The 23,754-nt window shown below is 44.0% G+C and overlaps 1 protein-coding gene across 1 annotated transcript in view; it reads right to left on the reverse strand.

The window, feature by feature from the left end:
* Nucleotides 1-23,754, reverse strand: part of NFXL1 (nuclear transcription factor, X-box binding like 1) — a 259,254-nt gene that overhangs the window by 22,892 nt on the left and 212,608 nt on the right. The window contains 2 exon segments of the mRNA XM_030191351.1: nucleotides 3,299-3,385; nucleotides 13,397-13,501. Of these exon segments, the coding sequence (XP_030047211.1) occupies nucleotides 3,299-3,385; nucleotides 13,397-13,501 (192 nt within the window).

A 23,754-nucleotide genomic window follows, 5' to 3' on the forward strand; every position in this document is an offset into this window, starting at 1 on the left:
TTTAATCCCCCTGAAACTCAACAAAAAGGGAAGGATGATTGTAAAGTATCCAAGATACCCTGGCGAACCCCAATCGCTAAGGCCTCAGACTTACTTTTTAAAGCCCAACACCGTGGAATACTCCAAGGATCACCTTCAAGTTGAAAGGACACCAAGGGCTCGACAGAAACAGCACTCTCTAAAGTCTGCAACGACCTGCTCCTCGCCAAATCCAGAGGCCACTATTCCATCCTCATCCTCCTCGATCTATCCGCGGCGTTTGACACTTCTTGCCACACTGTCCTCTTTTGGGTTCCAAGGTTCTGTCCTCTCCTGGTTCTCCTCTTATCTCTCCCACCGCACCTTCAGGGTTCACTCCCATCCCACTATCTGTTGGAGTTCCCCAGGGATCTGTCCTTGGACCCCTTCTCTTCTCAATCTACACCTCTTCCCTAGGCTCACTGATCTCATCTCATGGTTTTCAGTATCATCTTTATGCTGATGACACCCAGCTATATCTCTCCACACCAGACATCACCGCGGAGACCCAGGCCAAGGTATCGGCCTGCTTATCCGACATTGCTGTCTGGATGTCCAACCGCCACCTGAAGCTGAACATGTCCAAAACCAAGCTCCTCGTCTTTCCACCTAAACCCACTTCTCCTCTTCCTCACTCTCTATCTCAGTTGACAACACCCTCATCCTCCCCGTCCCATCTGCCCGCAACCTCGGAGTCATATTCGACTCCTCCCTCTCCTTCTCTGCGCATATCCAACAGACTGCCAAAACCTGTCGCTTCTTCCTGTTCAACATCAGCAAAATTCGCCCTTTCCTTTCTGAGCACACCACACGAACTCTCGTCCACGCTCTCATTACCTCTCGCCTTGACTACTGCAACTTACTCCTCACCGGCCTCCCACTTAGCCATCTATCCCCCCTTCAATCCGTTCAGAATGCTGCCGCACGTCTTATATTCCGCCAGAACCGATATACTCATATCACCCCTCTCCTCAAGTCACTTCACTGGCTTCCGATCAGTTACCGCATACAATTCAAGCTTCTCCTCCTTACCTACAAATGCACCCGGTCTGCGGCTCCTCACTACCTCTCTGCCCTCATCTCCCCCTATGTTCCCACCCGTAACCTCCGCTCACAGGACAAATCCTTCCTTTCTGTACCTTTCTCCACCACTGCCAACTCCAGGCTCCGCTCATTCTGCCTTGCCTCACCCTATGCCTGGAACAATCTTCCTCAACCCCTACGCCAAGACCCCTCCCTACCCATCTTCAAATCTCTGCTTAAAACTCACCTCTTCAATGCTGCTTTCGGCACCTAACCTCTCAAGAAATATAGTATGCCCTATCAGATCGACTCTACACTTGTCTTTTAGATTGTACACTTGCCTCTAGATTTACACCTGTCTTTTAGATTGTACACTTGTCTTTAGATTGTACACCTGTCTTTTAGATTGTAAGCTCCTTGAGCAGGGACTGTCCTTCCATGTTAAATTGTACTGCGTAACCCTAGTAGCGCTTTAGAAATGTTAAATAGTAGTAGTAGTGGCTTAGTCAAGGAACGTAAAACATCAGCAAAAAGCACCAACTTATATTTCCAATTCTCAACTTGAATACTCTGGATATCAGGATTGGAACACACCGCACCTGCAAAGGGTTCCATAACCATAGCAAAGAGCATGGGTGACAGGAGGCAACCCTGACGGGTACCTCATGTCAGGGAAAACATAAGAGAATTACCACTATTTACCCAAACATAGGTCTTGGGCGACGAGTAAAAGGGCTGGTTCCAATCCCGAAAGCAAGAACCCAATCCAAACCGTTCCATAACATTATCCATAAAGGGCCAGTGTTCTCTACCAAATGCCTTCTCAGCATCAACTGCACAACTGTCTAAGCATATCCTGTATCGTGATGAATGTAAATTCTAAGTCACATAGTTGGAAATGGGGCGTGGCCATGGGGGTTTCTAAAATCTATATGTGTTATAGAATACACCCGGTCTGTACCTAATTTAGGTGTCGGCATTTACACCAAGTGCTACTCGGCATAACTGCCGCAACTAAATTTAGTCGCATGGATGGGCACTTGGCGTATTCTATAACCTGTGTGGAAATTTAGGCATATTTTATAGAATATGCCTAGGCATATTTTTCTTGGCAATGCTGAAGACAATATCTGAATGGGTTCAAGCAAAATTGAAAAAAGTAATACAACTTTTAAAGTGTCATAAAACCTAACCAGAAAACAAAATTGAGAGTAAGTCAGAAAAAAGAATATTTTCACAAGTCCTACTGCGATATAACAAGAAGAATCACTTTAGAAGGTCTTGAGGGCAAAAGCAGAGTAGCTGAAAGGCTACTACCAAATAGGGGAAAGAAAGAATTTTGGCTTATCGAAAAGTGCTTGAATACTGTGTCTAAAGCGGTAAATAAATAAAAATAAAGTGCAGTCATACAACTCTGAAACTGCTGACTTGCAGATAACTCGATTTGCTCAATTGCCAGAACATCACCTAGAGTGGTGAGACCTGAGCACGTGATGAGATTTCTCCAGAATTGCACTAAAATGCCATAATGTCTAGGCTATATCTTCTTTGTAGTTTCAGCTTATATAGTGGTATCTGTAGTAGAGCTATATTTCCCTTAGTCGTTAGTAGCTCTTCAGTGGGATGTTTTCAGGTAAATATCTCTTTCTAAAATGTCTTACAATTCAAATTCAAAACTTTCTAATTTTGGTTTTGTTTTTACATGTACACTTATTCTGCCTCTTTTCTGAAGCTGAAGACACTTTCTAAACTGTTTTTAAGAAATGGGTGAAATATAAGTACATCAACACTCTTTTTACTGTAATATGGCATTCTACATCTTTGAGAAAAACCTGGGTTAACTAACTTGCAAAACCTTTCACTGAACAGAACAAAAATAAAATATTTCCCGAGCATGTTATATATGAGTTTTGAACAACATATTTAGGGTTCCTTTTATAAGGTGGTGCTACAGATTAGCTTGCGCTGAATGTGAAGAAACCCATTCAATTCCCTTGGGCTTTTTCAGCGCATGTTAACTGGTAGCACCACTTTGTAAATGGAGCCCTTAATCTCAAAAGTTCATGCAGAACTACATTTATTGGAAAATGTTCCCCAACTAATGGTGTGTGTGTGTGTGTGTGTGTATATATATATATATATATAACTGTGTAACTGCTTCATTTATTAAAAACCGGAATATGCATTTCATGCTTGAAGAGGAATTTCATATTTTGTCTTTTCCTGAACCAGTGATAAAATACATAAGAGACATTACCTCAGATTCTTTTTTTTTCAGTTCCTTGCACACACTGTCACATTCTAGGGAGCTTTGGGATTCATATACTTTGCTGCACTGAAGCTCCTGCAAGCAAGAATATTATTTCTTAGGGGCAAGCATACATATTTCTGAACAGACATTGCTGAAACTGCCCTCTTACAGTACATGGGAAATTATGTTAACCAACAAATTCATTAGTGATGGAAAGAGCCATTTTAGGATCAGTAAATGCAAATAAATGATAGTATTTTAAAAGTAATTAATCCACAAATGGCATCCCAGGGCACAGAATCTCTGGCTTGGAGGTCCAAAGAGATTCCAGTTTTCATTAGAGGTACAAGTTAAACTTAAACTTAACTTTAACCTCTGAATACTGAAGTATGAACAAAAATAAACAACTTTTTTTGCATTTTTCTTTAACTTTACTTCTGATTTAGTTCACAATAGCATCTCATTAGCTAAAAATCTGCAGGCTAGCCAAAAACAATTCAATGCTTAAAAAAAAAAAACGAACAAAAAACGAACTAGTACTGATTTGTCCTGTACTTTTATTAAAATCAGCCCTTTACACAGGCTAGATCCCTTGGAAAAAAAAACTGGTGTAAATTCCAAAACATTCATAAACCAACAAAGCACGTCCTCAAGTTATACCTGACGGGATACAATATATAGTGTTGAATACTTTCAGATACTGGACTTCTTCCATACTTAAGTTGCCAGAATAGCATAGCACTGCTCCAGCCTCACTTGGGTATCTATTCACTGAACTGTCTTTGGAGGCCTATTTAATAAGCTGCACTAATGCTTTCCAGTTAATGTGCAGCTGCCTCTTGGTTATCTCATTATAAAGTTAGTCCTTAATCCCACCAAGTCTGAAGTACTTTGGCAGTCAAGTAAACACTCCTCATTGCCTTTTCAACCATCCATTAATTCAGCAAATTGCCTTTTCAACCATCCATTAATTCAACAAAGATTCTATTCTTTTACTAGGGGTGCCTCTGACAGCTCCCTATCCTTCAAACCATGTTTCCCATTAAATCCAGAAATCATTTTTCAATCTCAGGAGAATCAGGTCTGTTTACCATTGCTAGATGCTCCGGCTTTGAAAACCCTAGTACACGCTCTCATTTTAACACATTTGGATTACTGTAATTCTTTAAAAGCTGGCCTCTCTTATTCAAAAAGCTTATTCAAAACACCATTGTGAAATTGATATACGAGGCGAATAGATATAATCATGTTACTCTGCTCTTTTTTTGAACAGCACTAGTTGCTTATTCATTATAGTATATAGTTAAAAATCATGTTACTTACTTATAGAGCTTACTATACTGGTCTACTATTCTATCTGTTTTCACTGTTCACCCCTTAACAACCCACCTGCACACTTCATTTTTCTAACACAGATCTATTGGTAACCCTACCAACCGCAAAACACATTAGAGTTTTCAATATCACCCACCCCCACACCCCGTGCCAGTCTACCTTAAAGGTGGGCTTCTGTTGATCCTTGCCAGTGGCAGTGTTGCACATATGCTGCCTGGTCCAAGGCTTTGTCTCTGATCTGTCCCGCCCAGGCAGAAATAGGAAGTGATGTCAGAAGAGGCAGGACAGGCCAGAGGGAAAGTTTTGGAGTAGGCCGTGCTGCCACTCCTAGGACCAGCAGAAGAGAGAGATAATGGACCTCAGGAAAGAAAGAGGTAATATAACTGTGGGAAGAGAAGAGGGAGGGAAGATTGAGAAAGGGAGAGATGTTGGATCTCTCTCCTCTTCAATCTGTTCAAAATTCTGCTGCACGACTTATATTCTGCCAGTGTCGCTATGGTCATATTAACCCTCTCCTCAAGTCACTTCACTGGCTTCCTATCCATTTCCACATACAGTTCAAACTGCTCTTATAGACTTATAAGTGCATTCACTCTGCAGTTCCTCAGTACTTCTCCACTCTCATCTCTCCCTACACTCCCCCCCGGGAACTCCGTTCACTGGGTAAATCTCTCTTATCTGCACCGTTCTCCTCCACCGCTAACGCCAGACTCCGTTCCTTTTATCTTGCTGCACCATATGCCTGGAATAGACTTCCTGAGCCTATACGTCAAGATTCATCTCTGGCAGTCTTCAAATCTAGGCTAAAAGTCCACATTTTTGATGCTGCTTTTAACTCCTAACCCTTATTCACTTGTTCAGTACCCTTATTTTATCATCCCCACCTTAATAATTCCCTTATCTCTTATTTGTCCTGTTTGTCTGTCCTAATTATATTGTAAGCTCTGTCGAGCAGGGACTGTCTCTTCATGTTCAAGTGTACAGCACTCCGTACGTCTAGTAGCACTATAGAAATGATAAGTAGTAGTAGTAGTCTTCTTGCTGTCTAGCCCCCTCCTTATGGAACTTGCTACTCTTGGATCTTTGCCTAGAATCATCCGTCAACAAATGTTCTCACAAGCATTTTCCTATGTGAATACTTGGCCCTTGGTCTAGGTGTTTTTCCTCCAGTTTTCGTATCTCGCTGTTCTGTTTTCAGTTTTATATTATGAACATTACTGTTGTGCTATTTAGGCCCTTCCTTTTGTTTCATTTTGTATGTCTTGTTCCTTTTTTTATTTTAATAGTAGTCTTTTATTTCCCGTTATGTACTACCAAGATTTCTCCTCAAATGTGTGGTTAATCAAAGATGCTCATAAAAAAAACAAATAGCCAAACTTTAATCATGGTAACCCGCGTATTCTCTGCATCAACCATTGAGGGCATCCACAGTCTTTCCATACAGTAAACATGGGGAAACGTTTAGTTTTACCATGTGTAAACTGTGTTTCATGTAATACAGTTAGCTATGGCTACATCTGTTTAGGTAGTAGTATCTGCCATGTCAACTACCTCCATATTAACTACAAGGTGCCGCTCCCTCCAATTCTCCACTCCATTCCATGTTCACTATTAATGTGATGTGGGTGCCTAACTGCCAAGTTAACTAATGCTGCTCAGTAAATAGACCCACGTTTAATGCAGGTTTTAATGTGCATAGACAGTTAACATGTAAGTAAAAAAATAATATGCTGCATTAACAGAGCATCACTTAATTAACATGTACTGTTGAGGCAGCACCCTAACTGCTGTGCTAAATCCCTTGCATAGCACACAACTGACTTCCCTTAAGTGGTAGAGTACACCAATCAGTTGCTACGATGGGTTTGCACCTAATGCAAGTTGTGTTACGCAGTTTAGTAAACACGACCCTTATTTATAAAGGGTAGAGGGAATCAAAGATAAAGTGTCATGGGACTTCATTTGTATCTATTTGTTCTGTTCTACCCTCCAATTTCTAATTCCTTCCAAAGCAAAAAGTGCTGGTACTGGGTTACATAAAGCTTTTGCAAAAACTGGTATGTGTGCACCCTGCTACCTCTAGGTGTCAGTGTAGGACTATTGAAGCACTTGTTCCCTATCTGCAAGAGTTGCCAAGATGAGGTCCTAGGATGGAAACTTAACATGTTGAGGCTCACTGTCAAAGCACATAGACTTATAAGGTATTAATAAACAAATATCTTCCAGAGAAGGGGAAATGGTAAAACTAGAGAACATGAGCTGAGGTTGCAGGGTGGTAGACTTAGGAGTAATGTCAGGAAATTCTTTTTCATGGAGAGGGTGATCGATGCCTGAAATGCCCTCCCGAGGGAGGTAGTAGAGACAAAAACACTGACGGAATTCAAAAAGGCATGGGATGAACACAGAGGAACTATTTAGAAAACAGATAGTAGAAAACAAAAATAAATTTAAAAAACAAAAACAAATTAAAGAAAAAAAAGCTGCAGGGGGTGGATGTGTGAGTGATGCTTGGACGGCTACTCCAGCTGTGAAGAACTAAGGCCAGTGCCAGGCAGACTTTGTAGGTCTCTGTCTGTATATGACAATACAGTTTAGGACAGGCTGGGAAGGGCTTCAATGGCAACTTCAGTAGCTGGAACCGAGGACAGTGCTGGGCAGACTTTTACAGTCTGGGTCCCGCAAATGAGAAGACGGATTTAGATAGGCTGGATGGGCTTTGACAGCAACTCCAGTAGATGGAGCATAAGGACAGATCCGGGCAGATTTTTACGGTCTATGTCCCAAAAACGCCAATGAAAGACTTGTGATAAAGTATGTAATATAACATTCATTATTGATTTAATCATGAATTGATAATGAAGGTCTTTATCTGCCGTCACTATCTTACAAGTTACTATGTAACTTTGTAAATCTATGTGCTTTGAAAATGAGCACATAACTCTCCCACATGAAACTGGATGCCATTACAGGACCACTGGTCCAGACCAGGGAAATAGAAGCTATAGAAAAAGTATCTTTTTATTAAAATGCATGTCTTAGTATATTTATGAATTCCAAGTTCTCTGTCAGTATGGCAGCTCCTTGCAGAATTTATCAGAAAGGTGCACATCTTATACCAAATTCAAGACAAACTCAGCAACAACAGGGGGTTAAGTATGCAACCAGGTGACATATACCAAGAATAAAAAGGAGAGGAAGTATATTGATGTTTTAGGCTCTGATGCAGTGATTTATTTCCTACTGAAAGTAGGGGGAACTTACTCACAGAGGGGCTATGCCTAACTCAAGACTACCTCTACTTCCAAAAGCAGATCAAAGCCTGGCTCTTCTCTCAAGCCTTTAATGTATGTACTAACTGACTATCCACTCACTCTCTATCTGGACTAGACTGCCACACACCTAAGACCAGTTCCACGTAGTTTAATCAAACTGTCCACTTTTTGTCAGACATTGACACTTAATGGAGCCTGTTTCCCTTTAGAAACTGATAAAAGAATCCTGGGAGTTGTGCTACACAGCAATCTTTCCTTTGAGAAAGAGGTTATTTTGCTTACTAAGAAAGCTTTTCTCTATTTATGGCATTTAAGAAGGATCAGGCAATGTTTTGAATGTGTCCAATTTAAACTGATTATGCAGGCTTTGATAAACTACTGGCGAAAAGCTACATTGGCTCCCAATCAAAGAACGCACTGCTTTCAAAATCTGCACCCTGGTTCACAAAATCATCTACAGTGAAGCCCTGGGATACATGACAGACCTGATCGACTTACCAACTAGACACACATCAGAATCAACACGAACATATCTAAATCTGCACTACCCAAGCTGCAAAGGACTTAAATACAAATCATTTTATGCATCCAGTTTTTCCTACATAAGCACACAACTGTGGAACGCATTACCAAAAGCCTTGAAAACGACGTACGACCACCTAAACTTCTGGAAAACACTAAAAACTAACCTGTTCAAAAAGGCATACCCTACCGATCCAACCTAAATCCCTGATCTCTGTAATACAACAAAACTAAAGTACGTAATGGACATAACACAACCCTTCCGCTGTAAGATTCCTTAATGTGGCTGTGCCACATGAACTTTTATCTTACCACAACATCACTTTATATTTGTTCACACTGGAGTCTGCTAATGTCTCTCCGGTACTATGTAAGCCACATTGAGCCTACAAATACGTGGGAAAATGTGGGATACAAATGTAAAAAATGAATAAATATTAAGCCAACTGGATTATTATAATTTGTTATATGCTGGACGTACAATTGTACTTTTAAATAAGCTTCAAACACTGCAGAATACAGCAGATCTATTCTGCTAGTAAATTTGACAGTCACCCCTTTGTTAATTAAGGCTCATTGGTTGCCCAATTTAGGCTAGGATTTATGTTAAAGTTTGTGGAACTGTTTTTAAGATCTTACATGGTTTGGTTCCTCAGTATGTTGTCACTGATTACCTTTCCAACCTATAACAGTATATTGAGATTAAGAGACATTCTGATTCTGCACTTGCCGCCATTTAAAGGAATCAGATTTAAAAAAGGTTTACCAGTCTTTTCACTTTGTAGCAACAAAAATGTGGAATCATTTACCTATGGATTTTAAGTATCTAAATAGTTAGCTCTTATTTCAAAAATCACTGAAAACCCGGTTATTTGAAAGATACTTCTCACAGGTTGTCAATTGATACCTATTTAGGACTTTTTAATGTCTTGTTTTAAGTATGAGGGGGCTCCATTTGTATTCTCCTGGGTATACCTGGCTTTTTCTACATAATCTGCGCTGAACTGAAAAGGTATTCACAGAATATAAGCACTGTATTAGATTAGATATACTTCGTCTTCAGCTGAGCCACCATTTATCCCAATGACTTTTCCTTACTCTTCTTGTCTGTCTATATATCTCAACTGCACTTGTCTATTAACCTGTTTAATTCTATTGTACTGACCTTGTCAGCATCATATCCATGTTATTTGAATGTTCTGCTGTGTGCTTGTTAAAAGATTCATTTGTATTGTACTGACACTATGAGTATCATATCTATGTTATATGAATGTTCTTCCACGCTGCCTATTATGGTCTATCATTTGTATTCTGCTGGCATTTATCTTATTTCTGTCGTGTGAACATTCTGCTGTGCTATTTTTAATATGTATAGCTTATGTTACTGCTACTACTAAGCTTTAATTTGCTTATCAACAAGTTTACCTCATTAATTGTATTTTATACTTATATTTGGTCATTTTACTACTATTATGCTGTTAATACAATTGTAAGTTATTTATGTCAGGCTATACCTCTTGTATACTGCGCCTTGGGTAAGTCTTCATAAAGTCTATTAATAAATGCCAATAAATAATAATACTTAGATAATTCAGCCTGTTGAATTTTAAATAAGTGAAGTTACTCACTTGTAGTAGGTGTTTGGATATAAGGTTCATGTGATCCAATGGAGCCCAGAATGGATGCTATCCAGCATTCTAGTTGATTCTGAAGCCTTTGGCAGCACATACCACACACATGTGGCTGTCTTCCACCCAATGTGAAAATGACAGAAGTATAGTGAAAAACTTAAGGAATGCAACTCCTACGTGAGGAAGAAGGGTATGTGGCAATGTATGTCCTGCTGTCCGCAGAGAACTGAGGAACACTTGCTGAGATGAGTGATCAAGAGATCCACCAGAGGGTGTCCCACTCTCAAGAAGATCCAATGGGCTATGGCCATGTTTAGAGACCACTCGTATGGTTGCATCCCTCTGCTCAGTCTGTCCACCAGGTCCTCTTTCCTGGCCATGTATGTGGCCCTGACTCTTTACTAAATGCCTTGCTATAGTCATAGTGTGTCTAGTCAGACTGGGAGTGCATGGATTTCCCTACTTAGATGGCTGGCCGGTCAAAAGCACATCCAAAGAAGGAGCTCCAGAATTCCATGCAAAAAAAAAAAACATTTGGGTGTTGGAGTTTCTAGGGTTCGTGTTAAAAACACCCAAAATTCTAACTCCTTCCTGTTCAGCAATTTCAGTTCATTGGAGCCCTGCTAGACATGGTTCGAGCACTGTCTTTCCTTTGGGATGCCAGGGCAGAGGCATTGATCATCACCCTGCACATCCACCTGAGCCTAGCAGGTTACAGCTCACCAGATGTTAAGGTTGTTAGTTCATATCACTGAAGAATTTGCCATTTTTTTTAAATCTGAAAACCTCTTAAGCTGGTGGGTATCAGTTTGAATAAGAAAGGCAATAACGATGATAAAGAGCAGAGAGGGACATTTGATTGGGATTCGTTTGCCCAAGTGGATGATGTAGAAATTAAATTAGATTTAAAAAGGTGACAACCTACCGGTTCTGCTGTGGATCCCTGTAGTTCTATATTATTGAGGGAATGAAGGAAATGGCTACTCTGACTTTACCAACATTTACTACCATGATTAACAATTTTTTGCAAAGTGGGTATGTTCCTGTTATTCTAAAGTTTCCACAGTATATTCTAAGGTAAAGGATCCTGCACTGGGATTTAATACGCTTTGTAATTTTCGTCCCATAGCTCCTGTGTTTATTCTGTCTACTCATCAAGTTATGTAAACAGCATTGATCCATTCCAGTATGGATTCCGCAGGGCTCATAGTACCAAACAGTTGACAGCTGCAATGTTAGATGACTTGCACCTTGTTTTTTTTTTTCTTGATGCTTCAATGATTCTGCAGCTTTCGACACTTTGAATCATCAAATATTGTTAAGTCGATTAGCTGAGTGTGAAATAGCATATTGGAATGATTTGGCTCCTATCGTCATAACAGGCAGGTGCAAGTGTGTGTGGGAAATAGACTCCTTTCAGAGACATATACATACCGGGGTAGCACAAGCATCGGCTCTGTCTGGGATTCTGTTGTCACTGATATGTGGTCTTCTGAAATCATATCGGATTTACGCTGATGATATTCAGGTTGTTTTTGTTTTGTTTTTTTCTTTTAACCTTTGACAGGACCAGCCCTTGATGTGGTAACCCAGATGCACAATATTTTTAGTCAAATAAATCAGTGGATGACTGCGAACTGTTTAGGTCTTAATGTTGCTAAGACTGAAATTTTATTAGTAGCCACTGATTTTTCTAGAGAATTTTCTTCTGAAATTGTTTGCTCTGATGTTGTGATTCCAGTTCTTCATGTGGTGAAGAATTTGGGACTGATGTTTGACTTGGCCCTGGTCTTTCAGACCTCAAACTCAATCTGTTGTGAAGAAGTACTATTTTAAGCTGAGGATTCTGAGTAAGTTACAACCATTAATTTCTCAAACAGATTTTCAAAATTATTGCAGAGCCTAGTATCTACAGGACTCAATTATTGTAATATTGGTTATGCTGGTTTACCTGCCGCATGCATTTGGTCTTTACAAATTACTCAAAATTATGCAATTTGTTTATTATATGGGTTGTTTAAGAATGAACATGTTTTGCCTTTTCATAAGAAACTGCAGTGGTTGCCTGCCTGTATCAGAGAGGTTTAGGTTTAAACTGCTGACTTCAATCAGAGTCTATATCAGGAGTCACACTATTTGATGACCATTTGCACTAGTATAAACCTGCATGAACACTTAGCTCAGAAACCTCCTGCAAGTTGGAAGTACCACTCTTTCGGCTTGAACTTACAAGGAAGAGGATTTTCTTTATAGCAGGTCCTGTCAAGTGGAACAAACTGCAACCGTTTCTTATGAAGCAAACAAACTTTCTGGTGTTCAACAATTTGTTGAAGCTGCATTTGTTAGAGCTTGCAGCCTAGTGCTTCTGGGAACAATGACTGACCACTCTCTGTGGTGACTGAATGAATGATGATTGAACTGCAGTGAGTTTATTGATGGCTTGGTTGACTATGAGGCATATTTTCAAAGCACTTTGGGAGGCTAAGTTCCATAGGTTTCTATGGAACTTTGGGAGGCTAAGTGCTTTGAAAATGAGCCTCTATTACTGTCAATTACATTTTAGGTTAAACAAGTTTTATTATGTTTTATGATTTGAATGTATGTTTCTAACCCACACTGGATAAGGGTAGAATAGACATTTTAATAAATGAAATGAAATTTATGCCACTGAACGTCTATCATGTCTTCCTTCTCCTGCTTAAAATAAATATCTAAAATAAATGGAAAGACTGATCATGCCTCACCAGTTTTGAGGGATTTGCAGTGCCTCCCTTTAAAATACAAAGCAAAATTTAATGCTTATGCTTAGTGTTTAATACACTGTGTGGCCTCTGTTACCAAATGTATTTTATCTAGTGATATCAGCCTTCTCACACTAAGTTCTAATCAGCAAGAACTGCTTTTACCTACAGTTTCTGATATTTATAAAGTGCTCACTCTGTCTCCTGTGTTTTTGTTTGTTGTTCCTTAATATTAGATCACATTACCATTTGAATTAAGTATTGCAACATCTATTGGCTTTTTGGAAAAAAATGAAAAACAAAATTTGATTAACTAATGTTAAGGAATTTTATGATACATATGTGATGTGGATATATGTAATATGTATGTATGTTGTAACTGTGTGTCTTGTCGGAATCTGCCTAGAAATACAATCATAGGATGGCTTCACATTCATGAAATAAAATGCACCTGTATTTGAGTTTACTTAAAGACACAAATGATCTGCAATAACTCTACAAATTATATACAAGGTTGCATTAACATCCTATTCTGAATATTTTGATATATTTCAAGATAAAACTGAAACAATACTACTTCCTATAATACAAAGCAGTATTTACCTTTTTAATTCTCTTGCAAGGACAGCGGAGTTTGACTTTCTGGTTACAGCTTTTCGAACAGTCACCTTGATGGCAAACTTCTTTGCATCGATGGCCACAGGGCAACTAAAAACAGGTTTCAGAATACTCTTATTAACTCAGATAGACAGGCAAAGTACAATTGCACCCTAAACATCACATCACAAATTTTATACAAGCATTCTACCTGACAACTTAATTTTATCTATTTTCAACACAAATAATAGTCAAGCAGAGCCCCAGGTGTAGGTGTGTATGTATGGGGGGGGGGGGGATGTTTAATTCTAGAATAAGCCACTAGTGTTTAGGTGGCAGGGATGCATGTTAATGTGGATATTCTAATCATGTACACATGTATGTACACACAACAGTGCAATGGTGCACACTTTGCAGGTGAATGTTCGCATGGGTGGAGTTTGGGGGGGAGCATAGGCAGGGTGTGTATTTACATGTATAGCTTATAAAATCTTACAATTATATATATTTTTTGCAATCAAGGTGAAAGCATGGCTGGTATATATGACCACGCTTGCATAGTTAGCACATGTAAGGTGACCTACACTAGTATAAATAGGCATCTACTTTTTGTTATAGAATAGGTTTCAAATAGGCACTTTCCTAGCACCTAAACATATGCACCTCCTCACAGAATTACCCTCTAAATGTTTTGTGATAGAGAAAATTTTAGGGGGGAGTAAAGTAAACAGAAAACGTGACTCAAACTTGAAAGCCTTTCTTCCATCCTTAGATAGTGTATATCAGTAGTTAACTTATCTCAGTCAAATAAATGGTTTGCCAAGGTTTTATCTGTTAAAAGGCGCACTGGGCACCTCAGTTAGGTGCCTATTTAAGGGATCCTACTATATTCACCCATTTTTAAGTGCCTAACATCAGGCTACATAGGGGAGCTTAAATTAAAAATTAAGTCACCTAAAATTCAGGCCCAATACTAAAAATTGGTACTGTTTAATGCATATAGACCATGCTTTACACACAGGAAATAATTTGTGCTGGGCATATGATAGTAAACGTATGTACAGAAACAATATCCCATGTACTTTTAAAAGCTGCAGCAGCATAGGCATTTCTGAGTGTAGCATTTGAGTGGAGCAGCTACTTTATGAAGTTTGTATGCACCAAGGAGGTTTAATATGACACAAGACAGCATGATGGCAAGAAGATAAAGCTGTATTCCCCGCGCAGCCACCATATTGGTGTACCCTAAACAAACTATCAGATGCATCCTTAAATCTTTCCTTCCTGCTCTTCCCTCACCTGCTCTCAGTTTTCAGTCTGATTAGGTCTGCATATTTTTACTTTAATCTCAGTAATAGAAACATGCTGGCTTGTGCAGCATACAGATGTATACAGAGGAATCGTCAGAACGGAATAAACTTTCATCAGTTAGAGTAGTAATTATAACTCATGTTCTCCTCACCTTTCCCCTAACACTTCCAGTCGTTTCTGTTTTAGTGATTTTTAATCTTATTTCATGATATATGTCTACATATGGGAAGCTTTCAAATAAGTAAAAAATCTGTCAAATAAAAAATAAAATCCACATATAGGAATTCATAAGCATTTGCTATTGTTTCTATGTAGAAATATCTTTATAGTCACCATAATCAAAAATAAAGGGCACACACTGAAATCCACAATACAGCACTGCAAATAATAAAGCAAGCTCTGGAGCACCGACAAAAACTGTTTGAATATTTCACAGGCCCCTTGTAAACTCCCCCAATTCCCCTTACCCCCCCCCCCCCCCCATCACCTCCTAACAGAAAGGATGTAAAGCCAAAGAGGTATACTAAAACAATATAAACCTCACAAGCTTGCTATTGTTTTCAATAGTGTCTGAGAATGTTCAGGGTCACTCAATATGGTAGCAAGCTCCACCCACTGGTTTCAGCCCACAGAATGGGCCAGATAGGTTCATGCCTTCTCCTGTCATATTAAACCTCCTTGGTAACATATGGACACATACTTGTTATGCAAATCTCAGAACAGATGTAACTTTGTAGTGGAATATACTTTATAAATGCATGTAGGTAAAGTTATATATTTCATCTTTTCTAAGATCTGATACAAAATCACCACCCCCCTATATGGATAAACCCTCTCATTCCCAATCAAAATAAAATTACAGGTCCAGTGGATCCTCCAAAACCCACTCTTGCCCAGCCCAATATTTAGTTTAAAACAATTTTTATTGAACAAACAATAAATCATTACAACCATAAGTCTGTGTGAATTTTTCATTTTTTCTTCCCCCCCTTTATCCCCTCCCTCCTCCCCAAAACCCTCTTGTCTATTCTTCTTTGTTACAGCATCCTTTCTTCTAGTATATTAACAATTTCAATACAACTCCCTTTGTTATAGAATTTACATAATAACTTTATGATTAAAGAAGCTCTTACATACAAAACTAGTCTCTCTTTATGTTAAATATGTACATATATGTCAATTATTTATTACCTATTCCTCCCTTCCCCCTCCCGTTCCCTTCCCTCCCCTTTCCCTTACCCGTACTTCCACTCCCTTCCCCTCCCCCCCCCCAGATAAGGGGTCAAGAATTCTTTATACTGAGATTGACTGTCACCAGCTTGCAGCAGATATCATTCCCTCTTTCATTAAAGGGTCCCTAATCGGTTTAGCACAAAACTGCGTGCTCGTGGAGCCAATGCTTGTATGTATGGTTTCCAAACTAAGTAAAACTCTTTTTGTCTTTTTAATTTCCATTGCACTTCTCGGAGTTCCATTAATAGTAACGCATGCAGTCTATTACGCCATTGCCAATATGTAGCAGCCTCTTGGTGGATCCAATTGGCTAAAATGCATTTTTTCCCTATTATGGAAATTATGATGGACAGCAGGAGATTATGATGGACAGCACCAGTACCTCCCACAGTCCCCCCTCCCAGCAATACCTGTTCTGGGCTCACTGATATATGTTGATTCATTATATGTGCCATGAAATTACATATTTTTCCCAAAATTGTTTTACCACCGGGCAATCCCACATGGCACGAAAGTATTACATTGCAGCCCTCCGCATTTTCCACAGTTTGGTGAATCCACTCCTCCCATTTTATACAATCTAAATTTGGAGGTATATGCTCTAAACAACACTCTACCCTGACACTCTCTCAAGTCTGCATTACTTGTTTTCTGTGGGATTTGTTTCATGCTGCATAACAACCTTTGTGCAGTGATGTTTTTTTGTAAATCCTCTGTCCATTTTTCCATCAGGTGTGGTAGTGTTCTGTGTGCAGTGCTGTGCATAAGCCGTTTATGTATTAAGGAGATAGATAGGGGTTCCTCAGTGGGCACTTCAAACAGTGTTTCTATCATGCTAGGTACATCAATAGCAAGAGATTGGCGTGGGAGGCTGGCAACATAATGCGATATCTGTTGGTATGCAAATTTATCCATCCACATCATATCTCCTATTCCCAAAGACTCCAATTTTTTAATGCTACCATCAGATTCAATAATATCCTGTAGGAGAATAAGCCCCTTTTGCTGCCATCTTTTAAATCTCTGACCCTCTATACCAGGGAGAAAACCTCCATTCCCTACTATTGGTAATAGTGTGCTGTGGTGCACATCAAACTTCAAAATCTGGCCCAAGTCCCTCCAAACCAGTCTAAGGGGACGAATCACTATGTTCCTCCGTAGGTGTGTTGGTAGTTCAGTTAACTTTGCCTGTAGCACGTAAAGCGAATGCTACATACCTGTAGAAGGTATTCTCCGAGGACAGCAGGCTGATTGTTCTCACTGATGGGTGACGTCCACGGCAGCCCCTCCAATCGGAAACTTCACTAGCAAAGTCCTTTGCTAGCCCTCGCGCGCCCGCGCGCATGCGCGGCCGTCTTCCCGCCCGAAACCGGCTCGAGCCGGCCAGTCCAGTATGTAGCAAGACAATACACTTCAAGGGAAGACACAACTCCAAAGGGGAGGCGGGCGGGTTTGTGAGAACAATCAGCCTGCTGTCCTCGGAGAATACCTTCTACAGGTATGTAGCATTCGCTTTCTCCGAGGACAAGCAGGCTGCTTGTTCTCACTGATGGGGTATCCCTAGCCCCCAGGCTCACTCAAAACAACAACATTGGTCAATTGGGCCTCGCAACGGCGAGGACATAACTGAGATTGACCTAAAAAATTTACCAACTAACTGAGAGTGTAGCCTGGAACAGAACAAACAGGGCCCTCGGGGGGTGGAGTTGGATCCTAAAGCCCAAACAGGTTCTGAAGAACTGACTGCCCGAACCGACTGTCACGTCGGGTATCCTGCTGCAGGCAGTAATGAGATGTGAATGTGTGGACAGATGACCACGTCGCAGCTTTGCAAATTTCCTCCATGGTGGCTGACTTCAAGTGGGCTACCGACGCTGCCATGGCTCTAACATTATGAGCCGTGACATGACCCTCAAGAGCCAGCCCAGCCTGGGCGTAAGTGAAGGAAATGCAATCTGCTAGCCAATTGGATATGGTGCGTTTCCCTACAGCCACTCCCCTCTTGTTGGGATCAAAAGAAACAAACAATTGGGCGGACTGTCTGTGGGGCTGTGTCCGCTCCAGATAGAAGGCCAATGCTCTCTTGCAGTCCAATGTGTGCAGCTGACGTTCAGCAGGGCAGGAATGAGGACGGGGAAAGAATGTTGGCAAGACAATTGACTGGTTCAGATGGAACTCCGACACAACCTTTGGCAGAAACTTAGGGTGAGTGCGGAGGACTACTCTGTTGTGATGAAATTTGGTGTAAGGGGCCTGGGCTACCAGGGCCTGAAGCTCACTGACTCTACGAGCCGAGGTAACTGCCACCAAGAAAATGACCTTCCAGGTCAAGTACTTCGGATGGCAGGAATTCAGTGGCTCGAAAGGAGGTTTCATCAGCTGGGTGAGAACGACATTGAGATCCCATGACACTGTAGGAGGCTTGACAGGGGGCTTTGACAAAAGCAAACCTCTCATGAAGCGAACAACTAAAGGCTGTCCTGAGATCGGCTTACCTTCCACTTGGTAATGGTATGCACTGATTGCACTAAGGTGAACCCTTACGGAGTTGGTCTTCAGACCAGACTCAGACAAGTGGAGAAGGTATTCAAGCAGGGTCTGTGTAGGACAAGAGCGAGGATCTAGGGCCTTGCTGTCACACCAGACGGCAAACCTCCTCCAATGAAAGAAGTAACTTCTCTTAGTGGAGTCTTTCCTGGAAGCAAGCAAGATGCGGGAGACACCCTCTGGCAGACCCAAAGAGGCAAAGTCTACGCCCTCAACATCCAGGCCGTGAGAGCCAGGGACTGGAGGTTGGGATGCAGAAGAGCCCCTTCGTCCTGCGTGATGAGGGTCGGAAAACACTCCAATCTCCACGGTTCTTCGGAGGATAACTCCAGAAGAAGGGGGAACCAGATCTGACGCGGCCAAAAAGGAGCAATCAGAATCATGGTGCCTCGGTCTTGCTTGAGTTTCAACAAAGTCTTCCCCACCAGAGGAATGGGAGGATAAGCATACAGCAGACCTTCCCCCCAATCCAGGAGGAAGGCATCCGACGCCAGTCTGCCGTGGGCCTGAAGCCTGGAACAAAACTGAGGGACCTTGTGGTTCACTTGAGATGCGAAGAGATCCACCAGGGGGGTGCCCCACGCCTGGAAGATCTGTCGCACCACACGGGAATTGAGCGACCACTCGTGAGGTTGCATAATCCTGCTCAACCTGTCGGCCAGACTGTTGTTTACGCCTGCCAGATATGTGGCTTGGAGCACCATGCCTTGACGGCGAGCCCAGAGCCACATGCTGACGGCTTCCTGACACAGGGGGCGAGATCCGGTGCCCCCCTGCTTGTTGACATAGTACATGGCAACCTGATTGTCTGTCTGAATTTGGATAATTTGGTGGGACAGCCGATCTCTGAAAGCCTTCAGAGCGTTCCAGATCGCTCGCAACTCCAGAAGATTGATCTGTAGATCGCTTTCTTGGAGGGACCACCTTCCTTGGGTGTGAAGCCCATCGACATGAGCTCCCCATCCCAGGAGAGACGCATCCGTGGTCAGCACTTTTTGAGGCTGAGGAATTTGGAAGGGACGTCCCAGAGTCAAATTGGAGCAAATCGTCCACCAATACAGGGATTCGAGAAAACTCGTGGACAGGTGGATCACGTCCTCTAGACCCCCGGCGGCCTGATACCACTGGGAGGCTAGGGTCCATTGAGCAGATCTCATGTGAAGGCGGGCCATGGGAGTCACATGAACTGTGGAAGCCATGTGGCCCAGCAATCTCAACATCTGCCGAGCTGTGATCTGCTGGGACGCTCGCACCCGCGAGACGAGGGACAACAAGTTGTTGGCCCTCGCCTCTGGGAGATAGGCGCGAGCCGTCCGAGAATCCAGCAGGGCTCCGATGAATTCGAGTTTCTGCACTGGGAGAAGATGGGACTTTGGGTAATTTATCACAAACCCCAGTAGCTCCAGGAGGCGAATAGTCATCTGCATGGACTGCAGGGCTCCTGCCTCGGATGTGTTCTTCACCAGCCAATCGTCGAGATATGGGAACACGTGCACCCCCAGCCTGCGAAGCGCCGCTGCTACCACAGCTAGGCACTTTGTGAACACCCTGGGCGCAGAGGCGAGCCCAAAGGGTAGCACACAGTACTGGAAGTGGCGTGCGCCCAGCTGAAATCGCAGATACTGTCTGTGAGCTGGCAGTATCGGGATGTGTGTGTAGGCATCCTTCAAGTCCAGAGAGCATAGCCAATCGTTTTGCTGAATCATGGGGAGAAGGGTGCCCAGGGAAAGCATCCTGAACTTTTCTTTTACGAGATATTTGTTCAGGGCCCTTAGGTCTAGGATGGGACGCATCCCCCCTGTTTTCTTTTCCACAAGGAAGTACCTGGAATAGAACCCCAGCCCTTCTTGCCCGGATGGCACGGGCTCGACCGCATTGGCGCTGAGAAGGGCGGAGAGTTCCTCTGCAAGTACCTGCTTGTGCTGGAAGCTGTAGGACTGAGCTCCCGGTGGACAATTTGGAGGTTTGGAGGCCAAATTGAGGGTGTATCCTTGCCGGACTATTTGGAGAACCCACTGATCGGAGGTTATGAGAGGCCACCTTTGGTGAAAAGCTTTCAACCTCCCTCCGACAGGCAGGTCGCCCGGCACTGACACTTGGATGTCGGCTATGCTCTGCTGGAGCCAGTCAAAAGCTCGCCCCTTGCTTTTGCTGGGGAGCCGCGGGGCCTTGCTGATTCGCACGCTGCTGACGAGAGCGAGCGCGCTGGGGCTTAGCCTGGGCCGCAGGCTGTCGGGAAGGAGGATTGTACCTACGCTTGCCAGAAGTATAGGGAACAGTCTTCCTTCCCCCGAAAAATCGTCTACCTGTAGAGGTAGAAGCTGAAGGCTGCCGGCGGGCGAACTTGTCGAATGCGGTGTCCCGCTGGTGGAGAGACTCTACCACCTGCTCGACTTTTTCGCCAAAAATGTTATCCGCACGGCAAGGCGAGTCCGCAATCCGCTGCTGGATTCTATTCTCCAGGTCGGCGGCACACAGCCATGAGAGCCTGCGCATCACCACACCTTGAGCAGCGGCCCTGGACGCAACATCAAAAGTGTCATAAACTCCTCTGGCCAGGAATTTTCTGCACGCCTTCAGCTGCCTGACCACCTCCTGAAAAGGCTTGGCTTGCTCAGGGGGAAGAGCATCAACCAAGCCCGCCAACTGCCGCACATTATTCCGCATGTGTATGCTCGTGTAGAGCTGGTAAGACTGGATCTTGGACACGAGCATAGAGGAATGGTAGGCCTTCCTCCCAAAGGAGTCTAAGGTTCTAGCGTCCTTGCCCGGGGGCGCCGAAGCATGTTCCCTAGAACTCTTAGCCTTCTTTAGGGCCAAATCCACAACTCCAGAGTCATGAGGCAACTGAGTGCGCATCAGCTCTGGGTCCCCATGGATCCGGTACTGGGACTCGATCTTCTTGGGAATGTGGGGATTAGTTAATGGCTTGGTCCAGTTCGCAAGCAATGTCTTCTTCAGGACATGGTGCAAGGGAACAGTGGACGCTTCCTTAGGTGGAGAAGGATAGTCCAGGAGCTCAAACATTTCAGCCCTGGGCTCGTCCTCCACAACCACCGGGAAGGGGATGGCCGTAGACATCTCCCGGACAAAGGAGGCAAAAGACAGACTCTCGGGAGGAGAAAGCTGTCTCTCAGGAGAGGGAGTGGGATCAGACGGAAGACCCTCAGACTCCTCGTCAGAGAAATATCTGGGATCTTCCTCTTCCTCCCACGAGGCCTCACCCTCGGTGTCAGACACAAGTTCACGGACCTGTGTCTGCAACCTCGCCCTGCTCGACTCCGTGGAACCCCGTCCACGATGGGGGCGTCGAGAGGTAGACTCCCTCGCCCGCATCGGCGAAGCTCCCTCCGCCGACGTAGTCGGGGAGCCTTCCTGGGAGGTGGCCGCGGTCGGTACCGCACGCGGTACCGACGTCGGGGACCTCAACCTGGGCGATGGGCCAGCCGGCGCCACGCTCGACGGTACCGGTGGCGCAAGCACCGCCGGTACCGGAGGGGTAGGGCGCAACAGCTCTCCCAGAATCTCTGGGAGAACGGCCCGGAGGCTCTCGTTTAGAGCGGCTGCAGAGAAAGGCTGAGAGGTCGATGCAGGCGTCGACGTCAGTACCTGTTCCGGGCGTGGAGGCTGTTCCGGGCTGTCCAGAGCGGAGCGCATCGACACCTCCTGAACAGAGGGTGAGCGGTCCTCTCGGTGCCGATGCCTGCTGGGTGCCGAATCCCTCGGCAACCCAGAGCTCTCGGTGCCGACACGGGGAGGAGACCGGTGTCGATGCTTCTTCGATTTCTTCCGAAGCATGTCACCGGAGCTCCCCGGCACCGACGAGGAGGACGTCGAATCCATCCGTCGCTTCCTCGGGGCCGAGACTGAAGAAGGTCGATCTCGGGGGGGCTGTACCGCAGGAGCCCTCAGGGTAGGCGGAGACCCACCCGAGGGCTCACCGCCACCAGCAGGGGAATGGACAGCCCTCACCTGCACTCCACCCGATGCACCACCGTCCGACGACATCAGCAGACGAGGTCCTGGTACCACCGACGTCGATGCAGCTATCCGATGTCTCGGCGCCGATGCAGAGGCCCGATGCCTCGATGCACTCGATGCAGGGGCGGCCGAGGAAGAAGGTCTGGACGCTGACGACGTCGATGCACTCGAAGATCCCGGTGCCGATGCCGACGAAGAGCCCGAGAACAACACGTTCCACTGGGCTAGTCTCGCTACCTGAGTCCGCCTTTGAAGCAGGGAACACAGACTGCAGTTCTGAGGGCGGTGCTCGGCCCCCAGACACTGAAGACACGACGAGTGTCGATCAGTGAGCGAGATAACCCGGGCGCACTGGGTGCACTTCTTGAAGCCGCTGGAAGGCTTCGATGTCATGGGCGGAAAAATCACGCCGGCGAAATCAAAAGCCGAAATGGCGAAACTTGAAGCACCAAATTTAGAGGGAGAAAAAATCTCGACCGAGGCCGAAAAGAGGCCTACCCCGACGACGAAAGAAAACTTACCGGGGCAAAAAAGCTGGAAGTACGGGGAGGATTTACACGAAACCCGGCGGGGGGTTTCCGGAGCACTTCCCGACTAGGACAAAGCTTTCCCGAAGGAAAAAAACACGTTCAAAACAAATTGGACGTGCGAGGTCGACTTTCCGGGGCTCGACACTGGCGAAAACACGACCGTACCGAGTGCGGACAAAAGAAGACTGGCCGGCTCGAGCCGGTTTCGGGCGGGAAGACGGCCGCGCATGCGCGGTGCGCGCGGGCGCGCGAGGGCTAGCAAAGGACTTTGCTAGTGAAGTTTCCGATTGGAGGGGCTGCCGTGGACGTCACCCATCAGTGAGAACAAGCAGCCTGCTTGTCCTCGGAGAATGGAGTTTCAAAGGGTGTACCCACTCTTCCTCCATCATCCTCGGTGTATAGTGTGCTGTTCCCAAAAGCCAGTCCCCTATATGTCTAAGCAAACATGCCTTGTTATAACGTTGTAGGTCTAGGACCCCAAATCCCCCTCTATTCCAAGGGTCCAGCAGATTTTGCCATTTGATTTGTGGACGTCTTTTATTCCAAAAGAATTTGGAAAGCAGGCCTATCAACTTTTTCCAATCTCTTTTAATCATATAAATTGGCAATATCTGAAAGCAGTAAAGCCACCTTGGAAATAATATCATATTGAACAGTGAAATTCTCCCTGACAATGATATTGGTAGGTTAGCCCATCTCCCTAACATCTGTCTTGTTTGTTCAAATAGCTGGGCTATATTTAATTGGTATAATTGTACTGGG

This window comes from Microcaecilia unicolor, chromosome 2, assembly GCF_901765095.1.
Source record: "Microcaecilia unicolor chromosome 2, aMicUni1.1, whole genome shotgun sequence".
In the NCBI taxonomy this organism is placed as follows: Eukaryota; Metazoa; Chordata; class Amphibia; order Gymnophiona; family Siphonopidae; genus Microcaecilia; species Microcaecilia unicolor.